This window comes from Leishmania infantum, chromosome 7 (genome assembly GCF_000002875.2).
Source record: "Leishmania infantum JPCM5 genome chromosome 7".
NCBI classification, from domain to species: domain Eukaryota; phylum Euglenozoa; class Kinetoplastea; order Trypanosomatida; family Trypanosomatidae; genus Leishmania; species Leishmania infantum.
The window spans coordinates 278287-296056 of NC_009391.2; the positions used below are offsets into that span (position 1 = coordinate 278287).

The 17770-nt window shown below is 61.0% G+C and overlaps 6 protein-coding genes across 6 annotated transcripts; all 6 read left to right on the top strand.

The window, feature by feature from the left end:
• Nucleotides 1–1250: 1250 nt before the first annotated feature.
• Nucleotides 1251–3746, top strand: LINJ_07_0650 (conserved hypothetical protein; the record flags this gene model as incomplete). The annotated part of the gene is made up of 1 exon (XM_001463237.1): nucleotides 1251–3746. One exon carries the CDS (start codon nucleotides 1251–1253, stop codon nucleotides 3744–3746), a length of 2496 nt encoding a protein of 831 aa, XP_001463274.1.
• A 1353-nt stretch (nucleotides 3747–5099) lies between these two features.
• On the top strand, nucleotides 5100–6827 carry LINJ_07_0660 (putative electron transfer flavoprotein-ubiquinone oxidoreductase; the record flags this gene model as incomplete). Its single annotated transcript, XM_001463238.1, has 1 exon — nucleotides 5100–6827. The coding sequence occupies one exon, from the start codon at nucleotides 5100–5102 to the stop codon at nucleotides 6825–6827; it is 1728 nt and encodes a 575-aa protein (XP_001463275.1).
• Nucleotides 6828–8183: 1356 nt separating this feature from the next.
• LINJ_07_0670 (conserved hypothetical protein) lies at nucleotides 8184–8771 on the top strand (the record flags this gene model as incomplete). Its single annotated transcript, XM_001463239.1, has 1 exon — nucleotides 8184–8771. The coding sequence occupies one exon, from the start codon at nucleotides 8184–8186 to the stop codon at nucleotides 8769–8771; it is 588 nt and encodes a 195-aa protein (XP_001463276.1).
• Nucleotides 8772–9588: 817 nt separating this feature from the next.
• On the top strand, nucleotides 9589–10341 carry LINJ_07_0680 (conserved hypothetical protein; the record flags this gene model as incomplete). Its single annotated transcript, XM_001463240.1, has 1 exon — nucleotides 9589–10341. The coding sequence occupies one exon, from the start codon at nucleotides 9589–9591 to the stop codon at nucleotides 10339–10341; it is 753 nt and encodes a 250-aa protein (XP_001463277.1).
• Nucleotides 10342–11368: 1027 nt separating this feature from the next.
• On the top strand, nucleotides 11369–13279 carry LINJ_07_0690 (conserved hypothetical protein; the record flags this gene model as incomplete). The annotated part of the gene is made up of 1 exon (XM_001463241.1): nucleotides 11369–13279. One exon carries the CDS (start codon nucleotides 11369–11371, stop codon nucleotides 13277–13279), a length of 1911 nt encoding a protein of 636 aa, XP_001463278.1.
• A 1704-nt stretch (nucleotides 13280–14983) lies between these two features.
• LINJ_07_0700 (putative vacuolar-type Ca2+-ATPase) lies at nucleotides 14984–17770 on the top strand (the record flags this gene model as incomplete). Its single annotated transcript, XM_001463304.2, has 1 exon — nucleotides 14984–17770. A coding segment is annotated over one exon (2787 nt), but the record flags the coding sequence as incomplete, so codon positions are not given.

Sequence of the window (17770 nt, forward strand, 5' to 3'; positions counted from 1 at the left end):
GGGGTTCACTGGTGCAAGGAGACCGTTCATGCCGCGCAAAGTGGAGTCCTTTAGAGAGCCGTAAAAGCCGTTTTCTCTCTGATAACTGAGCTCCGAGAAAACGCATGACAGCCAGTTTTGCCTCTTGTTTGCCAGAGCCGCATGTGCACCAATGCGCGACGCGGCGTGATAGATCAACAGCGACGCGTCAATTACGAGTTCNCCGTCGCTGCAGACGGGGGCAAGCGACAAAACAAAGACCTCGCGGTGATCAGACAGCATTGACGGATCTTTCAAGGTGCCTGGGGTCAACACCTCGACCAGTTCACGCGGAACAACCTTCATCTTCGCTGCTTGCGCCTCACTCTCGGTCTCTTTCATCTGCTCAACACGGCCCACCTTGTACCCGCGATACACAAAAAGTCGAGCCCACTCATTGTAGCTTTGTTCGGGAACGCCAGCCAACCTCATTTTGCCGCGATTAGATGTGTCCAAGACCATTTTCAGGCCGAATTCTCTATTGGCAATCACAGCATCGTAGTCGTATAGCTCGTAGAATTTGCCCTTCTGTAGCGCCGTGCACCGACGACTCTCCGTCTCACGTCGTGAAAGCGGCGGCCGTTGTCACCAAGCAGGCACTTGCCGAGCGGCGCGCGAACGGCGACGGCCAAGGCGGCAGTGATGTGCCGATGACCTCTGAAGAAAACGGTGAAGCTGCGGCCTATGCGCAGCCGACAGACGGCCAGACCGAACGCGGCGACGTCACTCCTGCAGCAGATGTCGACACTATCAGTCATGAGGAGGGGGCGATGAAGTCGGAGGAGGCGGTCACCCAGTTTTGGGAGGGGCCAGATGACACTGCGGCTGCTACGGCTGAGATTGCCTTTAAGGGGGAGGCAGAGGACGCTGTCAGCGGGGCTGCCGTTGATCTGGACGAGGTCGATGGTGATGGGCTGAAAAAGGATGAGGAGCAGCCTGTATCCTCTTCAACAGCCTCTGCCACGATCAGCGCGCCCAGTAGCAGCACCGCCGCGCGGTATCATCGTTACGAACACGATGTGCTGCACCCTCCATCCCCACCCCCGTCGCGACTCGCGCTGTCCTACCTCTACTACCACGCGCTGGAGGCGCTCTATGTGAACGAGAACGTCACACTTTTCGTGCAGCGCGCCCGTGATGTGGCGCCGTACGGACATGCTCGGCTGAACTGGCTTCTCGGTGTGCTGCACGCCTACGGCATCGGCGTCCCTCGCAGCGAGCGAGATGCGCTCATGTACTACTCCTTTGCTGCCATGGAGGCTGTCCCTGAGGCACATATGGCGCTCGGGTACCGCTACAAGCTCGGCCTCGGTGTCGTGGCGAGCTGCGAGAGCGCGCTGGCGCACTATCGCGAGGCGGCGGACGCGGTGGCTATGACGTACGATGGAACTGCCGCTGCCTCGGGCGGTGGCGCGGAACCGATGACCGCTGGAGCGAAGACGGTTGGCAGCGGCAAGGGCGGCCGCAGCGGGTCGATGTCCTTTTTCGCCTACCGCGACGACGCCGCCGTGTCTGACATGCGCAAGCAGCGCCGGCTGGATTTGATTAGCCTCAAGTATCAGGCTGACATTGGCAACGTGGATGCGCTGCTCACACTAGGGTACTTGCTCCTCAAGGGTGACTATCAGGTGGTGCGCGATGGCCGTCGCGCCGCCGCCTACTTTCAGACCGCAGCTGGAAAGGGTAGCGCACGAGCGCATGGAGCGCTGGGCCAGCTGTACATGGCCGGCGATCCGTCCATCAGCCCACCGCTGCTGCCCGACCTGCGGCGGGCCCTCCACCACTTCCGCCTTGGCGCTCTGCAGAACGATGCGCTGTCCCTGAATGGGATGGGCTTCCTCCACGCTGTAGGGTACCTCTATCAAGACAAGCAGCACAGCGCGACCGGCGCCGACAGCAACGGCGAGGCTGCGGCGCCGCCGTCGAACGGGCCGCCGGACTTCGCGACGGCGGCGCAGTACTTCTACCGCAGCCACTGCGCTGAGGGTCTGTACAACCTCGGGGTCCTTTTCCTGCACGGTCGCGGAGTGGCGCCAGACAAGAAGCAAGCACGTCGCCTCTTCGAAAGGGCGGCGAAGCAAGGTAGCGTGCTCGCGCAGTGGCAGCTAGCGAACATGCTGAGCGAGGCCACCGAGGATGGTGGCGCCTTACCGGCGGCAGAGTGCGAGCGGGCACTGGCGCTGTACCAGCGCACCGCGTCCTTTGGCACTTGGCAGCACCGCGCGCCAGGCAACCGCCACTCGGGTGGTAGAGCCGGCGTCGGCGCTGACAATGCAGATCTGCAGCGACAACCGCAGCGTCATGGCCAGGTGAAAGGGAAGATGGGTGCCGACGGAGACCGTGACGCACGGCTGTTGGAGGCGACGAGGTCCAAGCGCGTGCCATCGCATGATGGCAGCGGAAGCGAGGACGATGGGGACGGTGCCAACGACGGCGATGCTACGGACAGTCTTTACGGCTTTGTGCGGCCGCGATCGGAGGCTGAGTATCAAGTGCTGCTCGCCGGCATCCTTGACCGCCTGCACGCTGTGGAGGAGTCGCTGCTGTCGTCCGACGAGGATGAAGGCCCGACCACTACGTCATTGGCTTCCTTCGTTGAGCTGCTCAGCCTGGCGGAGACCGGCGACGCGGCCGCTTCCTGGTTGGCCGTCCAGTACGTGGACGACTACCTTGAGGTGGCGGACACGCCACTGCCACATGGTAGGCACGCCAGTAAGAGCGGTGCGGTCCCTCTTTTCTGGCCTTTGACCGCTGCTCCAGGACGGACGCCGCAGTACCTCTCCGGCGAGGCGGCCGCCAGTGAGCTGCTCTACCATCTGCTGCAGCGCACTGTGCTGCATCACACACACACGCATACCACACTCGGGGCTGCATATCTGCGCCTTGGCAACTTCTACTACTATGGCGAGTCCCCACAGTACGGGGTGGACATGGAGCGTGCACTGGCGTACTACCGCATCGCTGGCGATCACCATCACAACGCGCAGGCACTCTTCAATGTGGGCTTCATGTATCAGCTGGGTCTGCACAAGGCCCCTCGCGCAACGCGGGTGGTGCAGGGCATGTCTGCGCAGGAGTTGATGGAGCGTCCTGAAGTGCTGCGGCACTACACCAACGCTCCGGTAGGGGCCGAGTGGAAGGTGCATTCGAACCCGCCCGAGTATCTGCGGACATCGCCGGCCTTCCACCTCACTCTCAAGGCCGCCGCAAACGCGTGGAACCGCGCCAGCGCAGACCCGATGGCGCGAGGCGTCGACGTGTACCTCGCGTGGAAGTACTACACGGCTTCGCTTAGGCAAGAGGAGCGGGGCTCGATGGCGGTGCAGTTCGCCTTGGCGGTGCTCAACGTGCAGTGGTCTCTGCGACACTTCGGCATTTCTCGGCTGCTGCCGCAGTTGGGGTCGTCTGCGTCGCCTGCTGGTTCACCCTCGGCTTCTGCCCACTCGGCATCCTCCATGGCGGAGGCAGGGGCTGATGAAGTTGACGACACGCTATGGACCGGTGCGGGGGGCGCGCATCGGGCTCATCAGGGCAAGCGCGACGTCCTTCACGGGCCACTGGGCACGCTGACCACCACGATTCAAGTGATGTGGAACCGCCTCATGGAGAACGCCGTGGACGCTTCGGGGACGATGCTCTCATGGTACAAGCCGTTGGAGGATGCGGTGCTGTACGGCGCCATTTCCGTGGTTGTCGTCGGACTTCTTGTTCGACATCACGTGGCATAGCAGCGTCCTTCTCTGCGTATGCGTGCGTTGCTGATGGATGTGTGTGCGTGTGTGTCTGTGTGGTGGGAGCCGGCGGGGTGGCGGTGAAGACGCTGACGAAACTTACCGGGCGCCCAAGGACTTGATCTTTCGCTGCCACTACACCTCCCCGAGCCCTCGTGCCCCGCTCTTTCTCTCTCCCCGCGCATCGCGCTGCTTGGGCTTCTCTGCTGTTCAGGTGAAGGGCCGCTTCTCCTTTTTCACCTTCCGCTCAACTCGATCAACCGGGCACATACACATGCAGTGCCATTCACGGATACGAAAAAGAAGGGAGGGCAAAGTACTCGGGTCCTGATCGCCGGCTGCACGATAGCCGGCGTGTGTGCCTGTGCGTGTGCCCGTACACGGCCAAGAGGGCACTCCCCTGCTAACACCAATCAGCCCCCTCCCCCTCTTCCTTTGTGTGCGCGGGCATGTGTCAGCAGTTCTCGATTCGCAACGCACACACAACACGCCCGCCAGCAACGAAGCAGACGGCCAACGAGTACTCACACATCGAGTCTTTCTGTGTTTGTTCCCCCTCCCTGTTTTGTGGAGCGACATGCACCCACGCACGACTTTACGCACGTCCACGGCCGCCGGCCTGCGTCTCACACACACACACACATTGCTCTGTGTGTGTGTTGGTGTCTACCTCGGGTGTTTGGGACCCTCCACGGTTCGCATCAGTCACTATCGTTGTCCTCCCTTTCTCCCCACGAATCGCTGAGCAACAAACCAACAAACCAGCATAGACTTGCGCACGGAGACCTCCTCCTCTCTCACGGAGAGAGCACACACGCCGAACACACACGCGCCCCATCGCAGACGGCCACGAGGACACGAACGAGACGACGGTGATTTCTCTCGCTGTTTTCACCTCCTCTGCTTCTTCCTTTTCTTTCGCTGCTCCTCCATCGCCGTGCGCCGCCCACGCCGCATCTCGTTGGCCCCCCCCCCTTACGCGCGCTCTTCTTTGCTGTCTTGCTTCACGAGTCACTTAACCGCAATACATGCACACATACACGCGCTGGCGCAAGCACCCGTCACACCCTTACCGACGCACCCCATCCACGCCTCGCAGCGACACCTTCGCGTACGTGTGCCGTTCTCTTCCTCTTTGCTTTCTCTTGCTCGCTCGCCTACGTTGTGTGTGTCTCGACGTCTTGCCTCTTCTTGTGGCTCTCAGGCTTCACAGATCGTTGTCTTCGTCTCTCTTTCCGTCCCTCTACCTCGAACCCGCGCTTCCGTGGTGCACACACGCACACACACACACACACACACGCTCACGCGCTGCGCATCATTTGTCGGATAACACATCTGTGCTGCGTCATCATGCTGCGCTGGACCTCGCGCTACTTGTGTGCCTCCGCTGCTGCGGCTGCGGGGTCTGAGGTGCACCGCGACGTCGAGGAGTTTGCCGTTGTCATTGTCGGCGGTGGCCCTTCGGGACTCTCCGCTGCCATTCGGCTGAAGCAGCTCGCCGGGGACCAGAGGGACTCTTTCCGCGTCGGCCTCGTCGAAAAGGGCAGCGAGATCGGCGCCCACACGCTCTCCGGCGCCTGTGTGGAGCCTCACGGGTTGGATGAGCTGCTGCCTGGGTGGCGTGAGCAGGAGGGATCCATTCTTTCCAGCATGACACCCGTCACGTCTGACGCTTTCCATGTGCTGACAGGGCCGTCACGAAGCGTGAAGGTGCCGTGGCTGCCCTCGACGCTGCACAATCGCGGTAACTACATCACGTCTCTCGGTGGCATGTGCAAGTGGCTTGGCGAGCAGGCCGAGGCGCTCGGGGTGGAGATCTACCCTGGCTTTGCGGCGGCGGACGTCGTCGTTGACGAGGCGACCGGCGCCGTGACGGGGGTGCAGCTGAATGACAGGGGCGTCGACAAGAATGGCAGGAGGACGGCGCAGTACGAGCCCGGCATGATCTTCCGCGCAAAGCAGACCATCTTCGCCGAGGGCTGCCGCGGATCCTGCACCAAACAGTTGGAGAAGCGCTTTGGGCTGCGCGCCGCCGACAACCCGCAGACGTTCGGGCTCGGCATCAAGGAGGTGTGGGAGGTGCCCAAGGAGCGGCACCACCCAGGCACCGTCATGCACACGGTGGGGTGGCCGACGACGGACAAGGGGCACGACAATACCTACGGCGGCGCCTTCCTCTACCACTACGGCGACGGCCTCATTTCGTGCGGCTACGTGGTGGGCCTCGACTACTCGAACCCGTACTGCCGGCCGTACATGGAGATGCAGAAGTGGAAGACGCATGATCTCATCCGAGGGCAGCTGGAGGGTGGCCGACCGATCCTGTACGGTGCGCGCACGTTGGTCGAGGGCGGCTTCAGCGCGCTGCCGAAGCTGCACTTCCCCGGCGGCGTGCTGGCGGGGGACTGTGCTGGTTTCTTGAACCTTCCAAAGATCAAGGGCACGCACACGGCCATGAAGTCTGGCATGCTCGCTGCCGAGGCCGTCTACGAGGACGCCTTCAAGGGCGGCAAGGAGGAGGCGACCAGCGGCGTGGAATGCAAGAGCTACGACGACTGCTTCCGTAGCAGCTGGCTGTACAAGGAGCTCTACACGGTGCGCAACGTGCGGCAGAGCTTCCACAAGAGCTTCAAGTGGGGCATGCTCTACACCGGCATTACCTCACTCCTGCTGCACGGCCGCGAGCCGTGGACGCTGAAGCACACCACACCAGACAACTTGTCGCTGAAACCGGCGAAGGAATGCGTGGAGATCAAGTACCCGAAGCCTGACGGTACGCTCACCTTCGACCTACTCACTAACCACAGCCGTAGCGGAACGGCCCACAATGCTGACCAGCCATGCCATCTGCGCCTGAAGGACTCCAAGGTTGCGGAGGAGGTGAATCTGAAGACTTATGCCGGGCCGGAGGCGCGCTTCTGCCCAGCCGGTGTATACGAGTTCGTCAACGACAAGCTGGTGATTAACGCGCAGAATTGCCTCCACTGCAAGGCGTGCGACATAAAGGACCCGACGCAGAATATCAACTGGACGGTGCCCGAGGGCGGCGGTGGCCCCAACTACCAGGGCCAGATGTAAAGCCCCTCCCGCCTTTACTGCCTCCCCCTCCACACCCGTATTTGGTATCGCAGCACCCCCTCCCTTTTTCTCGCTGTGCGTGCGTATGCCTGCGAGCATCCCATCTTTCCCCTCCCTTCCTCTGCGTCGCCGTCGCCTCTCTGTCCCTCAAAGTGCTTGCAAGTTTTTTTTTTTATCAGGCTCGTCTCTGCTCGCGTTGCCGTGCGCATGTATGAGCGGGTGCGCGCCTGCTCCCTTCTTGCTCTCTCCTCCTTCGCTCTGCTTCGTTGACCCTCTCCCGCTCTTCCCACTCTCCCTGCTTACCACCGCTCTTCTTACGTGGCAGTGGCGATCGTCGTGATGACGTTTAGAAGGAGCGCTGGAGAAAGTTGGAGCCGATAATCTCATCGGCTACACACTGCTTTCCTAGCGGTCGGCGACAGAGGTATGCATGGAGGGTGTGCGGCTCTTGAGGTGGTGGTGAGGGGCGGGTGCTGAGAAGAGCGAGGTGGGCCTGAGCCAGTAAAGAGAAGGCGGTGGTTCCCTGGTGTAAACCGTTGACGACGCTGTGCCGACCGCAGCGGTGTGTGTGCCGGCGTATGCGGGCACGTATGTATGTGTGCGCTTGTGAACGGGACGGTTGAACGCGCGCACGCGCTCTCCCTCCCCGCCCCTCCCTCATTTAAGTTTCTTGGACGCCTCTGCAGGTCATCACATAGTGCGTCTCCGCGTGTGTCTGTGCGTCTCCGCATCTCCCCGCTTTTCTCTCTATCTCTTCCCGTTCTCGTTTCGTGGTTTCAGAGAACCGGAGCAGCGAGGGCGAGATAAGAGAGAGGGGCGCTGTCTCAGCAAGAGATCCCCAAGCAAGGGGAAGAGAAATACCAAAACCTAACTGATGCGCGCACGCAGCGGGGCGGCCGCAGTGGTTGTGGGCCTCCGGTACCGACAAGGATTGCCATGCGTGTTTGTCTGTGCGGCATGCTTTCTGTAGCTTATTCTTTGGACTTGTGTGCCGCGTGCCGTGTCAGCGCACTCCCGTCTGGGTCTTCCCACCTCCCTCCGTCCCAGGCAAGGGGTGCCAGAAGGTGTGCGCGCACACATTGAGGTGCATAATCGCATCCAGCCCCTCGCCCTCCCTCCTCTGACCTTCGTCTCCCTTTTCTCCTCCTTTCGGTGCTCATCTTGCGTCCCAAATCGGACATGCGCCATGCCGCATGCGCAGAGCGTGTGCGTGTGTGCCTACTAGCCTGCTCCCCGCCACCGCCACCGCCACTGCCGATCGAAACATAAAAGCGAAACGAAAGAGGTGGTGGACATCGACGCCGGCCAATCACGAGCAACGCGATAACGCACCTGATCGCACACGCGCACGACAAGATGCTGAACTGCTTCTTTGGCGCTGAGCTGAAGCCGGACGGGGTCCCGATAAGCTTCACCATTCCAAAGGGGACGACGCTCGTCATCACGCAGTGCGCTGTCACGAGTGTGGTGCCGCCACAGCAGTCGACGGACGCCGGCGCGTCTTCGTCTCCAGCAGTGGCAGCCAAGGCGTACAGCCCTGTTACACTGTGCGTGCAGGGTCACGGCCTGCCCACTCGCTTCGCCGTCTGCTCTTTGTCCCCGGCGCAGCATATCACGTACTGCCCCTTGCAGCTTCTCTTCTCTAAGCCGGTGTCGTTTGTGCTCGTGCCGCAGACGGGGTCTACGGCTGCTGCTGGTGCGTCGTCGTCACCCTCGCCAGCTCCGCATCCAGGTAAGAAGACGAGGCGGAATCAGAAGCACAACAAAACCGCAGCAGGTGCTCATGGTGCTGGCGCAGAAGCCACCGCTGCCTACCCGACGGTGCACCTGACCGGCTACTATGAGCGTGCCGCAGACGAGGACGAGGAAGATGGCAGCATGGCCATGGACGCCATGGAGTCGAGTGATGACGGGGAGAACGACGACCTCTCCGATGACGAGTAATCGAAAAGAGAAAAAGCAAAAAAAAACGAGTTGCTGTAGAGGCGGAGGCGGAAAGGGCGCCTTTCCGTTTGTGCGCCGCGAGTTGAACGCGTAACAGATGATCCACATAAAGACCCGTGAACCAGAGCAAGCACCCGCACACAACATGAGATCATGGAGGAACCTCCATCGCTAGGCAAATGTGTTTCACGTGCAGCATGCCGCCGTTGGCTTCCTGGTCTGTTGGGAGACTGCGAGGTGGAGGACGAAATCCGAAGGAGACGGCGATGCCGAAATATGCAAACACACGCATGTGTGCACGTGCGATGAGGCGTACGTGAGGTTATCGGGTGATGGCGCAGTTGATGAAGGAAGCAAATCTAAGAGTCACAGGGCAACCAACGCGAGTCACTTACCCCCCATATCCACCCACACATGCACATACATGTACGCATGCGCAGCTTCTATGCTGCGGATCCGCACAGCTGCTTCCATTTTTTTTCTCAAGCCGCGAGTGGTGGCGTCAGCTCTGTGTGTGCGTGCGTGCGCGCACGCATCCTTCTCTCTTGGCTTCATCTTCGGTATCTCGCCAAGCAACCACCCAGTCGCCATACACCTTCTCTTGTGCACTGCTCGGTTCATCTCTCTTCACTCACCTTTCGTATTCTGCCCACCTGAACGTCGCGCATCTCTTCAGGTGTTGGTGGCGTTGGTTGTCTGCGTGAGCTTCGCAAGAACCGAGAGACCTTCCCTCCTTGTGTATCCCTCACTCGTACATCACCGTTCATCTGCCTGCGGGCACCGTCTTTCACGCTAGATTCGGCTCTCTCTGTGGCAGATGAAGCCGATCGCGTTGGGCTTCCAGATTCCGTCGCTGCGAGACTCGTGTGAGGCGTCCGCGGCCGTGTGGACGCTGGCGGTTCCTTACCCGATTGGCAAGTCCACCTTGCAGATCAGTGGCATTCACGCGCGACTTGAGCCTGTGAAAACGTCCGCTTGCAAGAGCAACGGCGCCGTCAAACATGGGCAGCAGCAGCAGCACACAAAGAGCGTGCCGTCATCTCTGCTTCTTGGCGATGCACTGACGGCTGATATCGTTGTGCACGCGCACGTTCGTGGCGAGCTGAGCAGCGCGCCGCGGTCGTACGTCGTCGCTGTGATTCCGCTGCGGTTTGACGGCACCGCTGGGCCTGTTCCCTCAGGTTCTGCGATCTCGTCCTCGGCCACATCCACACATGCCGCTGCTTCGACGCTGCCGTCCACGCCGTATGACAAGCGTGCTGTTAACGCGCAGGCTCGCGGGGCAGGTCGAAGTGCGTCTGCAGGCGTCTTCGCCTCCGCCTTCGCCAGGATCGACTTGCGCACGCAGATGGAGCGGGTGCGGCTGAGCTTCACCGTCGCTCCCTGCAGCAGGACCGGTGGCGCGGGCGCGGCTGCCAACCGCACGGTCGCCAACGGTGCGGCTCACGCAAACGCGGGAAAGCGGCTGCGCGAGGAGGCTGGCAAGGCCGCTGACGACTCAAAGTCCGCGGCCTTGCCAGACTGCACGATTGATGTGACGGTGGTGGGCACGGTGTCACCCATTGCGTAATCTTTAACGTGCGTGCGTGTTTCGTTCCTCGATGAAGTCGCATCAGAAGGAAAAGAAAAGGAATATGAAGATCGCGGTTGCCCTTGTGCGTATAGCTCTGTGTGCGGTGGGAGTGATGGGATGCCGGGGAGCGTGGGATGGCTTGGGCTGCTTTCCGCGTGGCGACGCTGATCTGCTCCTGCCCGTTTCTCTTTTTCTCTCTTTCTGTCCCACCTTGCCGTAGCTCTGGCGCGCGCGCGCACACACACACACATACATCAACACGGGCGCCCACAAGACAAGACGCATCACCTGCGCGGCGGCTATGTCCTTTCCCCTCACCCTGCACGGAGGAGGGACTAACAAGCCCCCTACCTCCCTCTCCCTCCATGCTTTACCGTCACCAGCGTCTCCTCTGCCACCCCCCTTTCCCCTTGCTTCCTTTCCCCTTCCTCTCCCTCTCTCCAGGTCTTTTCATCTCTGCCCCGCCCACTATTGGGCACGACTTGAGCGCGTCATCCGCGTCTGTCTTGTTTTTACGTGGCCTTTCTCCCCTCCCCGTCTGTTTATTTTTTTTCTCTCTCCCTGTGTGTGTGTGTGTGTGCTGCCGGCATCTGCTTTGGTTCTAATCTCCCCCCATCCAATCCCACCCCCCTTCTCATCCCTGCCCCCCGTTTCCTTCATCTCTTCGGGTCCCTTTCGCACGCACCACCCCGCCGCCCCGCCACCGCGAACACTTGCTTGACCCTCCCTCCCTCCCTCCTTTGCCAGGCGCGGGTGGCGGCGAGGGGGCGGCGCACCGAGACGGCCTCCCCCTCCTCTTTCTCTTTTGCTTGGTTGCTCGCTTTGGGGTGGCTGCCGTGCCGAGCGTCTGCCTGGGACCTTGCCGCACAGAGCGTCTCGCAGGCGCACAGCATCGAGGCGCGAGTGACCTCCCCCCCTCCTCCTCCTCCTGCTCCTCCACGTCCAACGACAGAACGGACGAGCGCGTGTGCGTATACCTTTGCAAGTGTAAAGCGGGGAAAAAGAAAAAACGGGTCGGATAAGGATGCCATCACCGCGAACGCATGTCGTTGACCTTGGCTGCATGCCGCGCGAGAATCTCATTGAAATCGCCAAGAAGCAGGCGAATCAGATCCGTGAGAAGAACACACGCATATCGGCCATGGAGGCGTTTATTGAAAGCCTCACCGGTACATCCGCGGAGGAGAGCCTCTCGCAGCTCCCGCACGCCAACTCGAGCACCCCTCCGCACAACTCGAGTACGGCAACACCAGCCTTCTCAGCTGAATCTGGTACTGGCACACCAGCCACCGCTTCCGCATCGCAGCTGCTTCAACTGCAGCAGACACAGGAGGAAGAGCAGCTTCAGCGCACCTTGCGTGTCTCGGAGCTGGAGGAGCAGCTGCGTGAGAGGCAGCGTGAATATGACCAACTTCAGGCGAAGGTGGACGCGTGGAAAACGAAGGTTATGGCCATCATGATAGCTGACCAGGAGCGTATCCGCGTCCTCGAAGCTCAACTGGCCGCGGCCGCGGCCACATCACACGAATCATCATCGTCTTCCGCTCCGCTCAACGCGCCTTTCGGAGTGACAGCGGCACCTTCACCTGACGCTGGCGAGTCTTATATGACTACCCAGCTTCAGCAGCTGCAGGCGCCGGTATCTGCTCCTCAGCAAGAGCTCCGCAACGTTAGGGAAGAGCCTCAACAAGCTCAGTCTCAGCTTCATGAGCAGCACCGCTCGACACTGCAGGCCTTGCTGCCGCCCGCCGCTGCCACAGTGACCACGGAAAACTTGATGAGCGCACCGCCGGCAGCGCTCAGACCGCCGCCCTCCACTCCCTCAGAAGAGTTGCCCGGCAAAACTTTGCCTCTGCCCCCCGCACCGATAACTGCAGCGGATATTCCACCTGAGGTCCTCCAGGAAGCCGTACACCTCCAGCTAGCTTCGTGGAAGGAGCAGGTCGAAACGGCCATGCTGGCGGACAAAAGCCGCATTCAGGATCTCGAGGTGCAGCTGGCGGCGCTGGGGACTGCCACCAGTGTTGACCACGCTTGTGAGGCCGAGCGCGCCGCGGAGACGGAGGCGCTGCGCGCGGAGGTGGGCCGCCTGCAGGAGGCGCTAGAGGCCGCGGAGCGCGAGCGCGATCTGGTGCAGGAGGCTGACAGGTCGGAGGTGGAGTCCTACCGCGCGGCCTTCAAGAGGCAGATCACGGAGCTGAACTGCGAAATCGATGAGCTGCGCGCCGCCGCCGCTGCGGCCAAGGAGGACCGCGGGGCTACCCTGAGCGCTTGCGCTGCCGAGCTCGCCGCGGAGACGGAGGCGCTGCGCGCGGAGGTGGGCCGCCTGCAGGAGGCGCTAGAGGCCGCGGAGCGCGATCGGGACGATGCGGCTGTCTCGATGAAGGCATTTAAGGCAAAGATGGATGAGTGGAAGGCGAAAGTGCGAAGCGTTGTGGAGAATGGTGAGCTGCAGCGTCGCGCATTGGAGGCGGAGGTGCAACGCTTGAAGGAGGACCGGGTCGCTGCTGGTGCTGGTGGTGATGCATCGTGCTCAGAGAATCGTCAGAGGAAAGATGATGACGAATCAGGTGCGGCTTCCACCTCGGTGGACCGAAAGGAGGCGTGGTCGCAGACGGATGTGGTGGCTGATGCATCGGAGGACAGTACAGCGATGAGGCCTGCCGCGGGTGCCCTTCAAGACGTTGCGGTGCAGACTTCGATCGCTACAGAAGTTCCTCTCCAAGTGGTCACGGACGTGGCTTCGGTGCCGAGCCCTGTTGCGCTGCCCGAGCTGCACCTGCAGAGCATGCAGGCCCTGTTAATGGAGTGTGAGCGCGCTGCAATGGAGAACAGGCGACTCCAACGCGTCTTTGCGCAGCTGTCCAGATTTCGAGAGGAGGTAATGAGGGAGGTTCATGCGGTTGCTGCGCCTCCCTCTGCACCCGCCTCGTGAAACATGCGTGAAAAGAGCCGTGTGTGAGTGTGTGTGTGTGTGGATGTGCGTCTGCAAAGGTGCTCCCGTGTGGGTACTGCTACTTCAGCCACCGCTTCTTCTGGTATTGGGCGGCGTGCTCACCGCCTACAGCGAGAGGGAGAGCGACCGTGAGGGAGGAAAGGAGCTTGAGGTACATGAGCGTTTACGAAGACCACATGAGAGACAAGAGGAAGCACCTGCCCGTCATACGGGCAACAAGAAGGGCATTTCGTATCTCAGAGAAGATACGGTGAAGAGATAAGACACCGTTTCGCGCGTGTAGTCGATCGAAAGTTTTGAGCGGCTCATGGGGCTTCCCCTCCTCCTCCTCTCCCTCTCCCTCTCCCTCTCTCTCCTCGCGTACACGTGTAAACACACACACACACACACACACGCGCCCCGTCTTGTGCGGTTTGCTCTCTTTGTGACTTTTCTTTTCTGCGTCTGTGCACACATATAACGCGTGTAATATTTACACACACACATATACACACACATATATATATATATATATGCATACATACATATAATACATACGAAAGAGTTGCCTTAATCTTTCCTTTTCTTTTTGTTTTCCTCTCTCCTTTCCTCTCCGTGACTCAGACGTGCCTGTGCTCAACCGCTTACCTACCCCGCGCGCGCCACGCAATCACCGCATCCACGAGGAGGCAAATATTGGGATTGCCGACACGCCCGCATTAGCACCGGTGCACACCCCAACGCAAGCGTCACGCTCCCTCTTTGCCTTTGCCCTCACCTTCCCTAATCCATTCAACTCCGCCGCTCCTTCGCGCAGCGTGTGTGTCATTGTATGCCTGTCTGTCTTTCCACTCGCTGAACTTGCTTGTGCTTGTTCCTTCCTTGCTCGGTTGCTGCAGGAGCTGTGTGCGTGCGTGCCCATCGGCAGAGACGGGTTCTCTCTTCGTTGTCACCCCTCCACCCCCATCTTCTTCTTCCCCACCTTCTCTCTCTGTCTACGACCCGCGCCTGCACCGCCGTAGCGTGTTGCTGTAGCTTCCGACCGGCTCGTCCTTTGCGAGCCTTTCTTGTGCCCGATCGACCTCCTTCCCCTTCGCTTCTTGTTTGTTTCGGGGTCTTTGTTGGGCCCTCGTCGCCGATATCTCCACCTCCTCTCTCTCTCCGCGTTGTCATCATTTAGCGTTGCACTTCTTGTCCCTCTCACAGAAACACACACACACACACACATACGCAGGTGAACTCCATCCGTGAAGGGACGCGCGTTGAGTGCCTCTCTGAGCATCCTCGAGGGTGTCTCTACTTTCTCTTCTTTCTTTTCCCTCTTCCCCACACCCAGACGAACACCTCCCTGCCGATTTCGTCCCTGTCGCGCCGTTCTGTGTTGCCCTTGCGTGCTTCGATTCTCCGCGGTCTATCTGCTCGGCGTGTCTCTGCCCAGCACCGACTGTGCTCTTCCCTTCCTCTTGTTTCTCTCTCTGCCTCCGTCACGCGCTTTTCTGCGTGCCGTCCGCCTATAACACAGACATATACATCTATGTACAAATACGTATTCTCTCTCTGTTAGCCTTTGTTTACTCGCGAGGCCGTCGACGCTGACTCTTTCGGTGTGTGTGCCGTACGGGAGCGCAGGAGACGTGACAGGCTTCTTCTCTCTAACGCACGGGAAGGCACTTACTCACCTTACAAGGCTCTTTGGGACTAAGGATGGCGCCGCTTAACGCGACCGATATCGTGGTGAACACAGAGCCACCGCAGCGTCGCATGGCTGGCGCCGCCGCGGTGCCGCCGCCCGCGCCTGGCACCTTTACCCCCGCGGAACGTGCCATCGGGGGCGAGATTCAGATGCCCTTGGAGAAGATCTTTGCCCGCGCCAACGAGGCAACGCCGATGTACGAAAAACTCGGCAAGGTAGAGGGCATCGCGAACACGCTGCACACGTCCCTGAAAAACGGCGTGGACGGCAACACCGTGGAGGCGCGCCGCGCCTTCTTTGGCAAGAACGCACTGCCCGAGGAACCGCCGCTAACCTTTTGGGAGATGTACAAGGCCTCGTGGGAGGACAGCATGATCCGCCTGCTGACGGTGGCGGCCATCGTGTCGCTCATCCTGGGCCTCACCGTGCCGGATCCCGGCGAGACGGAGGTGAACTACAAGACGGGCTGGATCGAGGGCTTTGCCATCATCTGCTCTGTTATCATCGTGACCACAGTGTCATCCGTTAACGACTATAACAAGGAGAAACGGTTCCACAAGCTGACGGAGGAGAACTCCGCGCAGCCGGTTCGCGTGCGCCGTGGCGGAAAAGATGTCACGATCGATGTGACGGAGATTGTCGTGGGCGATATCGTGAACCTGTCGCCTGGCCTTGTGGTGCCTGTGGATGGGTTCTACGTGACGGGCATGAGCGTTGTGATCGACGAGAGCAGCGTGACGGGCGAGAATGACCCGAAGAAGAAGAACGCGAACGCGCCGATCATTTTGACAGGGACTGTGGTGAACACTGCGGAGGATGCGTACATGCTTGCGTGTGCCGTGGGTGAGCGCTCGTTCGGCGGCAAGCTGCTGATGGAGTCGCGCGGCGCTGGTGCGCCTCGCCCGACGCCGCTGCAGGAGCGCCTGGACGAGCTTGCCGACCTCATCGGCCGCATCGGTCTCGGCGCTGCGATGCTACTGTTCGCCTTGCTGTCCTTGATGGAGGGGTTCCGGATGCTGCAGCACGACTCGGGAGCTTCGTGCCGCCACTTCCTCGACTACTTCCTTCTCTGTGTCGCCATCATTGTGGTGGCCGTGCCGGAGGGTCTTCCGCTGGCCGTGACGATCGCGCTTGCCTACTCTCAGAACAAGATGCATGACGACAACAACCAGGTGCGCCGCCTGCGCGCGTGCGAGACGATGGGCAACGCGACGCAGATTTGCAGCGACAAGACAGGCACGCTGACGCAGAACCTGATGAGCGTGGTGCAGGGCTACGTTGGCATGCAGCACTTTTCTGTGAAGCGTCCTGGCGACTTGCCGGAGCCGGTGCCGCTGTCTGGCATGCGCGCGACCTCGCTTCGCCAGCTCAGCGAGGGCATTGCGATCAACAGCTCGAGCGAGAAGGTTGTGAGCACGACGGACAAGGAGGGCCACACGGTCGCGCCGTACTGGCAGTGGGTGGCGGACAAGGGCAACAAGACGGACAACGCGCTGCTGGACTTTGTGGACCGCGTTGCGATGACGGAGGCGGACGCACGCGACATGGGGTCGCGGCCGCACCAGCGGATTCGCGAGGCGTGCCGGCAGCGCGGGTTCACGATCTTCCCGTTCACGAGCGACCGGAAGCGGATGAGCGCTGTTGTGCGGCAGGAGGACGGGACGCTGGTGCACCATGTGAAGGGCGGGTCTGACCGTATTCTGCCGCTGTGCGACCGGTACGTGAACGAGGCGGGCGACGAGGTGCCCATGACGGACGAGGCGCGGGCGCGCATTGCGCAGCAGGTGAAAAAGTTGGCGGACATGGCGAACCGCACCATCGGTGTCGCGTACGCGGTGCTTGGCGGCACTGAGCTTCCCGAGGATGAACCGACCGAGAGCTTGGTATGGCTGTCCCTGCTCGGCATCCAGGACCCGCTGCGACCGGAGGTGGCGGATGCCGTGATGAAGTGCCAGGCGGCGGGAGTGACGGTGCGCATGTGCACAGGTGACAACATCGATACGGCGGTGGCCATCTCACGCCAGTGCGGCATCTTCAACCGCTCTCGCGGCGATCTTGCGATGACTGGCCAGGACTTCCGCAATCTTGTGTACGACGCGTACGGCGACGACGAGCGCATGGCGAAGTTCTGGCCTGTGCTGGACCACATGACGGTGATGGCGCGCTCGCAGCCGCTGGACAAGCAGCTTCTTGTGCTGATGCTGATGACGCGCGGCGAGGTTGTCGCTGTGACCGGCGACGGCACGAACGACGCACCTGCGCTGCGCCTTGCGAACGTTGGGTTTGTGATGCGGAGCGGGACGGACATTGCGGTGAAGTCTGCGGACATTGTGCTGCTGGACGACAACTTCCGCTCTGTGCAGCGCGCCGTTGTGTGGGGCCGGTGCGTGAACGACAACATCCGCAAGTTCTTGCAGCTGCAGCTGACGGTGAACTACGTGTCCGTGGCACTGACGTTCATCGGGTCGCTCATGGCGGGCGGCCATTCCTCGCCGCTGACGACGGTGCAGCTGCTGTGGGTGAACCTGATCATGGACACACTGGCCGCCTTGGCGCTTGCGACGGAGGAGCCGAGCGAGGAGTGCCTGAAGCGGCAGCCCATTCACCGCAAGGCACCGCTGGTTTCGCGCCGCATGCACATGACGATCACGTTGATTGCTGTGTATCACCTGGCTCTCGTACTCGTGTTGCAGGCGTTCGGTTACCGGTGGTTCGGCCTGGAGCGCTACAGCCGCGAGCACAGCACAATCGTCTTCAACGTGTTTGTGTTCGGCGCCTGTTCCAGATGTCAACTCCGC